Source organism: Oncorhynchus gorbuscha, unplaced genomic scaffold (assembly GCF_021184085.1).
Source record: "Oncorhynchus gorbuscha isolate QuinsamMale2020 ecotype Even-year unplaced genomic scaffold, OgorEven_v1.0 Un_scaffold_2735, whole genome shotgun sequence".
In the NCBI taxonomy this organism is placed as follows: Eukaryota; Metazoa; Chordata; class Actinopteri; order Salmoniformes; family Salmonidae; genus Oncorhynchus; species Oncorhynchus gorbuscha.
The window spans coordinates 40,185-48,260 of NW_025747167.1; the positions used below are offsets into that span (position 1 = coordinate 40,185).

At 44.6% G+C, this 8,076-nt stretch overlaps 1 protein-coding gene across 1 annotated transcript; it reads right to left on the reverse strand.

Moving 5' to 3' along the window:
* Positions 1-4,983: 4,983 nt before the first annotated feature.
* On the reverse strand, positions 4,984-6,079 carry LOC124026399 (Krueppel-like factor 13). The gene has a single exon (XM_046339428.1). The coding sequence runs from the start codon at positions 5,666-5,668 to the stop codon at positions 5,123-5,125; it is 546 nt and encodes a 181-aa protein (XP_046195384.1). The 5' UTR covers positions 5,669-6,079; the 3' UTR covers positions 4,984-5,122.
* Between the last annotated feature and the right edge of the window lie 1,997 nt (positions 6,080-8,076).

Genomic DNA, 8,076 nt, shown 5'->3' on the forward strand with positions numbered 1-8,076 from the left:
TGGGCCGCTGTCACAGAAACCTAAGACAACACAACATCCACTAACCTCAGACCAACACGTACCCTGGCGTAACCCGTGGCACACACACACACGCACACAAACATGCACGTGCACGTGCGCACGCACGTGCACACACACACACACACACAAACACACACACGCAGGCAGGCTACAATACGTTGCCACAAATCACTCAACTCCTCTTGTTTACTTGAAGCGAAACGAGATCAAACCCTGTTGCCCAACATATAATTTAAACTCTATAGTCTGAAGAACTCCTCAGAGACAACGAGCACAGTTAATAAAGAACGAAGAGGCAAAAGTCTAACCATTAATGGTAACTATAAAGTGTGCAGACACCCCCACCGGGATACGGCAGAGTTCCCCACTGAGTGCAACGTCTCGTCAGGCAGCCGGTGTCTCCATAGCCACTGGTGACCATAGCAACGAAATAAACAAACACAACGTGCACACGTTGACTCCCTACAGCGCCGCAGCTGTGCGTTAAAAAAAACATATTTACCTGTACGTGCAACAGAAATGATGAATCCCAAAAAAATAGATTAGAAAACAATGATTTATAGAATCTGCTGACTCACACATATTATGCATACACACACACACCGACTCACACACACACTCACACACACACACTCACATATACCCACACACACACCCACACACACACCACACGACACACACATACACACATACACACACACACATACACCCACTCACACACACACATATACACACACACCCACTCATACACACACACACACACACACATAGTCACCTTACCCACTACACATCTACCTCCATCACTCCAGTATCCCTGTACATTGTTAATAGGGTACTAACCCTGTATATAGTATGGTACTAACTGACCCTGTATATAGTATGGTATTAACTGACCCTGTATATAGTATGGTATTAACTGACCTGTATATAGTATGGTATTAACTGACCCTGTATATAGTATGGTATTAACTGACCCTGTATATAGTATGGTATTAACTGACCCTGTATATAGTATGATATTAACTGACCCATTAACTGACCCTGTTTATAGTAGTAACTCCCTGTATAGTATGGTATTAACTGACCCTGTATATAGTACTAACTGACCCTGTATATAGTATGGTACTAACTGACCCTGTATATAGTATGGTATTAACTGACCCTGTATATACTGTATATAGTATGGTACTAACTATGGTATTAACTGACCCTGTATATAGTATGGTATTAACTGACCCTGTATATAGTATGGTATTAACTGACCCTGTATATAGTATGGTATTAACTGACCCTGTATATAGTATGGTATTAACTGACCCTGTATATAGTATGGTATTAACTGACCCTGTATATAGTGTGTTAGCCAGCTAGCTAAAGAGGTCAAAGGCCGTACGGCGCTGACGTATCGCCCCAACTGCGTCGTCACCCGTGATTGGTCAACGATGACACCACTGCTTCATAAATAGGACAGGTTTCTATTTTCTCAGCCTCACTTGAGTGGCAGTCATCGGCACGAGCACCGCCCCGACCACTCTGCCCCCCCCCCCTCAAAACCACGTCTAGTCTTCATTGAAAATGAATGCCCCCCCCCCCCCCCCCCCCCTGCTGTCTATCAGCAGCTTAAGGACCAGTCTCTCTTCTCCACACGTAGAACACTAGCTTAGCACAGCAGTCTAGACAAAATGGCTGATTGTCCCCGTGGTGTGGTGCAGCGTCGTCTCACTAGAATAACAAAGTGAGTGGAAGGACGATTATATTTCAGGAGTTCACACCCAAACTCACAGAATATGAATGTTGTTCATTAAAGTGCTATGTTCAGGATTTTGACTGCAGGTCTACACTCACTTGATATTGGGGACCGAGGTCAGGAGATCCTTACTTTACAGTATTGTTCAGATGTTCTGATCTGATAGTTTTTCAAATGTTATTTTATTTAACCTTTATTTAACCTGGCACTAGGATAGGGTTAGGGCTACTCCCCTCTAACACTAACCCCATCTACACATCTCTGATACTCCCCTCTAACCCTAACCCTATCCATCTACACATCTCTGATACTCCCCTCTAACCCTAACCCTATCCATCTACACATCTCTGATACTCCCCTCTAACCCTAACCCCGTCTACACATCTCTGATACTCCCCTCTAACCCTAACCCCATCTACACATCTCTGATACTCCCCTCTAACCCTAACCCCATCTACACATCTCTGATACTCCCCTCTAACCCTAACCCCATCTACACATCTCTTATACTCCCCTCTAACCCTAACCCTATCCATCTACACATCTCTGATACTCCCCTCTAACCCTAACCCCATCTACACATCTCTGATACTCCCCTCTAACCCTAACCCTAACCCCATCTACACATCTCTGATACTCCCCTCTAACCCTAACCCCATCTACACATCTCTGATACTCCCCTCTAACCCTAACCCTATCCATCTACACATCTCTGATACTCAGGGTGTTACGGTACAGAGTCAATGTGGAGGCTATGTACAGGTGGTACCTGTTAGCTGAGGTAATATGTACATATAGGTAGAGTTATTAAAGTGACTATGCATAGATAATAACAGAGAGTAGTAGCAGCGTATGCAAACAGTCCGGCTATCCATTTGATGAATACCTCTTCATAACATGCTCTATCCTCATCAACATAAGGGTTGGGAGGAAAATTACATGGGGGGTTGTATGTGGGGAGGGGGTGTGAGGGGAGGGGGTTGTTTGTGTGAGGGGTGGGGGGTAGTGTGAGGGGGGGTGTGGGGGGTTGTGTGAGGGGAGGGGGTTGTGTATGGGGAGGGGTGTGGGGGGTTGTGTGAGGGGAGGGGGGTTGTGTATGGGGAGGGGTGTGGGGGGTTGTGTGTGGGCAGGGGTGGGGGGTTGTGTATGAGGAGGGGGTTGTGTATGGGGAGGGGTGGGGGGGTTGTGTGAGGGGAGGGGGTTGTGTATGGGGAGGGGTGTGGGGGGGTTGTGTGTGGGGAGGGGGGGGGGGGTTGTGTATGAGGAGGGGTGGGGGGGTTGTGTGAGGGGAGGGGGGTTGTGTGTGGGAATGGGGTGGGGGGGTTGTGTGTGTGGACATTTAACATTACTGTAACCTGGGTCAGTAGGTAGAAAACATAGATACAGAGGGCAGTTCTGATTTCAATGGGACAACATGATTACATTGCTCTGAAAACAAACTATTCATGAGGTATTTACCTGTTAGAAAGCATGTGAATATCAAACTCACAAAAATTATATTTACACAATTACACACACTTACCATAAAATGTGCAAATTGTGCTGGTAATTGTGATGGTAATTGTGCTGGTAATTGAGATGGTAATTGTGATGATACTTGTGATGGTAATTGTGATGATACTTGTGATGGTAATTGTGCTGGTAATTGAGGTGGTAATTGAGATGGTAATTGTGCTGGTAATTGTGATGATACTTGTGATGGTAATTGTGATGATACTTGTGATGGTATTTGAGATGGTAATTGTGATGGTATTTGAGATGGTAATTGTGATGGTACTTGTGATGGTAGCTATTTTGAAGAACAGAGAAGAAAAGATACCGAAGCCTCACACACGTGATGTCATTGAAAAGCCCAGAATGTACCTCTCAAAGGTACAACAAGTCCCAACACAGTGACATGTATGTCCTCGGGGACACAGAGAAAAACAACATGTCCACTAGAGAGGACAACAATGAACTGCTGGGTCTCAGAAAGCTATAGGATGGCAGATCGAGGACATTATGTTCTCCATCTAATGACGTGAAGCATCTTATCCTCTGGGAAACACTCCCTGTGTCTGAGCTCTGACACACTGCTTTATCACGTGGTAATAACATGGATTACGCTTGTGGAGTTTATATGTCCCACCTAATGATATGATATGAAGCATCTTATGGGGAACACTCATCTGTGTCTGAGCTCTGCTAGCTGAGTCTGTTGCTGGACAGATCGGCTGTAAAGCAGGCAGAGTGTGTGTCTGGGGCTGGGCCTGGAGCCGAGAGAGAGACTGAGAGAGAGAGAAACAGAAAGAAAGAGAGAGAGAGAGAGGGAGAGAGACTGAGAGAGAAACAGAAACAGAGAGAGAGAGAGAGAGAAACAGAAACAGAGAGAAAGAGAGAGACTGTGACTGAGAGAGAGACAGAGAGAGAGAGGGTGAGAGAGAGACAGAGAGAGAGAGACTGAGACAGAGAACTCTGGTTTTGGCAGGGAAGGGGTTGTCACTAGTTACCACAAGCACGAAGTGAAAAATTGCCTATATTTTTACAAATTCATGAAAACAAAAATAGATTTTTGTCTTAATTTAAGGTTGGGGTTAAAATCCGATTTTAATGAGATAAATTGCAGAAATAGGCGCGGTTTTTCCATAATTATGACTCTGTGGCTGTGGTAACTAGTGAGGAGCCAGTGAAGGGGGGTGTGGTACATCCTCCCACAGCAAAACAAAGAGCTTAGAGTCACACTTACCATCTCTCTCTCTCTCTCTCTCCCACTCTTTCTCTCTTTACCCTCTCTGTCTATCTCTCTCTCTCTTTCTCTCCCTCCCTCCATCCTTTCCTATTGGATTTATAGTTTACAGTTAATACATTGATTTGACTTTCTCAGAAACGTTTTCTGATAAAAGTCCAATAGTGTTTGTTGTTGTTGTCATGTTCGCGGCGTTTCTCGTGTTTTTCTATCAAGTGAAACAAAGCCCATAGTGGTATAGATGAGTTGTATGAATCCCATTACGCTGCACCTGCTGTTCTACATCAACCATACAGCAGGTCATTGAGTTGAGTGTTTTCTCCACGCGCTCAACTTATTCACCGGCCACTAAAATACCGACAAGGCTACAATGAAACGCAGCTCTCTCATTCACTGCAGCTCTCAATATTGTTTCAGAGAGGATTGTTTACAGGGTTAAGTGTATATTAACAGAATAGTTAGATCATGTGGTGTTTTTTAAAAGCGTTTTATATGTGCAAAACGGGTCCATAGAATAGTTAACCGTGAGCGACCGTATGTGTGACACGTTGTGCATTGCATCAATGCGTTGGCTCACATCCAATTTAGGGTCACTATTCGTCCCTATTCACACCCAGTTCTTCACAATACTAGGCTACTAGTGAAACTGTACAAAAATAAATAATGGGGAGTTTAATGTCACTATAAATAATGTATTTGAATGTAAATAGTTTTAACGGGAACTGACCTGTGTGTGTCCTTAGGTGCGCTTTGAGGTGGGACGACTTCCCGTAAACTTTTTCACAACCTGAATAATGACATTTGTGCTTTTTCTGAGGCGATTCCGGTTCGGATCGACCTCTGACACGTTTACTGCCTCTTTGTGTGAGGTCGGCGGCGGGGCTGACGAGGATAGGTGTGGCAGTATTCCCATCCTCTGTGACTGGAGCTGGCGATACGCACCCTTCTGCTATTTTTGCCTGCTCGGCAATAGCGCTAGTGGTCGTGGGTGCCTGCTGGTTAAAATCCGCTAGAATCCTCGCCACCACGAAAAGAGAGGAGTTGTCTTTGACCACGTCTTCTCCGTCGTTCCTTGGACAGCAGGCTGGTTCTGTTTTGAACTCTCTGTTCTCTTTAGGGTGAACGACAGCCCGACTGGACATAGACACAAGGCACTCAGCGGCGAAATGATCCATGTCGCTTCAAACCGAACACCGATGCGTAATTGGTGACATTCAAGGTATAAAGGATTTCAGTCGGGTTTGATCCCTTTATGTGATTATGGAGGTAGCTTTGGTCTCAGTATGCCATCAATAGGAAACAACTCACATAATACAGGTTACCGGCTTCTCCATGGAATTGCCATCCTAGATCCCAAAATAAAATCTAAACGTAAACACGTCGAGTATGAATCCCTTTCCGGTCTTTGGAAATTAAACAGTTATGAAATGATGATAACTTTTCTTTCTTTCTGTAGCCAAATGAACATACTCCATCCCAGTGATATTTCCCTAGTTGTCTCCTGCATTGTGACAGGTCAATGTGCCGAGTCGACGAGAAGCTGTTTCCATGCTGGGGGCGTGCCCAACTTCATGCATAAAGGGGTGTGTCGTCTTGCAGCTGCTTATCCATTGGATACCGATGCGTTCCAGAGCGCCAGAATCGTGACCTCGTTAAAAACAAAGTTAGATCGGGACATGATGTACTATACAGAGACACAGTGCTGTGGACTGTTGTATCTGCGATAAAGAGCCCTCCTCTCTCTCTCTCTCTCTCTCTCTCTCTCTCTCTCTCTCTCTCTCTCTTATCTTCTAGAGGAAAAAAACGTCTCAGCACAAGAAGAATAAGAGATACTATACTGTATGTAAAGTAGGCTATGCAATAAATATGTTATGAAGGCACTATTGTAGTCTGCAATGTGTAATATATTACTGTCTTAGTGTAGTCCATAATGTAATATATTAATGTCTTAGTGTAGTCCATAATGTGTAATATATTACTGTCTTTGTGTAGTCCATAATGTGTAATATATTACTGTCTTAGTGTAGTCCATAATGTGTAATATATTAATGTCTTAGTGTAGTCCATAATGTGTAATATATTACTGTCTTAGTGTAGTCCATAATGTGTAATATATTACTGTCTTCGTGTAGTCCATAATGTGTAATATATTACTGTCTTAGTGTAGTCCATAATGTGTAATATATTACTGTCTTAGTGTAGTCCATAATGTAATATATTACTGTCTTAGTGTAGTCCATAGTGTAATATATTACTGTCTTAATGTAGTCCATAATGTAATATATTACTGCCTTGGTGTAGTCCATAATGTAATATATTACTGCCTTAGTGTAGTCCATAATGTAATATATTACTGTCTAGTGTAGTCCATAATGTAATATATTACTGTCATAGTGTAGTCCATAATAGTGTAGTCCATAATGTCTCTCCCCTTTCCTCCCTCTCTCTCCTGCTCTCTAGTCTTTCTCTCTCTCTCCCTTTTCCTCCCTCTCTCTCCTGCTCTCTAAAGTCTTTCTCTCTCTCTCCATTTTCCTCCCTCTCTCTCCTGCTCTCTATAGTCTTTCTCTCTCTCTCCCTTTTCCTCCCTCTCTCTCCTGCTCTCTCTAGTCTTTCTCTCTCTCTCTCTCCCTTTTCCTCCCTCTCTCTCCTGCTCTCTATAGTCTTTCTCTCTCTCTCCCCTTTCCTCCCTCTCTCTCCTGCTCTCTAGTCTTTCTCTCTCTCTCCCTTTTCCTCCCTCTCTCTCCTGCTCTCTCTAGTCTTTCTCTCTCTCTCTCTCCCTTTTCCTCCCTCTCTCTCCTGCTCTAGTCTTTCTCTCTCTCTCCCTTTTCCTCCCTCTCTCTCCTGCTCTCTCTAGTCTTTCTCTCTCTCTCCCTTTTCCTCCCTCTCTCTCCTGCTCTCTATAGTCTTTCTCTCTCTCTCCCTTTTCCTCCCTCTCTCTCCTGCTCTCTCTAGTCTTTCTCTCTCTCTCCCTTTTCCTCCCTCTCTCTCCTGCTCTCTAAAGTCTTTCTCTCTCTCTCCATTTTCCTCCCTCTCTCTCCTGCTCTCTATAGTCTCTCTCTCTCTCCCTTTTCCTCCCTCTCTCTCCTGCTCTCTCTAGTCTTTCTCTCTCTCTCTCTCCCTTTTCCTCCCTCTCTCTCCTGCTCTCTCTAGTCTTTCTCTCTCTCTCCCTTTTCCTCCCTCTCTCTCCTGCTCTCTCTAGTCTTCTCTCTCTCTCCTTTTTCCTCCCTCTCTCTCCTGCTCTCTCTAGTCTTTCTCTCTCTCTCCCTTTTCCTCCCTCTCTCTCCTGCTCTCTCTAGTCTTTCTCTCTCTCTCCCTTTTCCTCCCTCTCTCTCCTGCTCTCTCTAGTCTTTCTCTCTCTCTCCCTTTTCCTCCCTCTCTCTCCTGCTCTCTCTAGTCTTTCTCTCTCTCTCTCTCCCTTTTCCTCCCTCTCTCTCCTGCTCTCTCTAGTCTTTCTCTCTCTCTCCTTTTTCCTCCCTCTCTCTCCTGCTCTCTCTAGTCTTTCTCTCTCTCTCTCTCCCTTTTCCTCCCTCTCTCTCCTGCTCTCTCTAGTCTTTCTCTCTCTCTCCTTTTTCCTCCCTCTCTC

Bases quoted from the DNA above. Each gene is read 5' to 3' on its own strand.
- LOC124026399 (XM_046339428.1), bottom strand. From the start codon at position 5,668: ATGGATCATTTCGCCGCTGAGTGCCTTGTGTCTATGTCCAGTCGGGCT.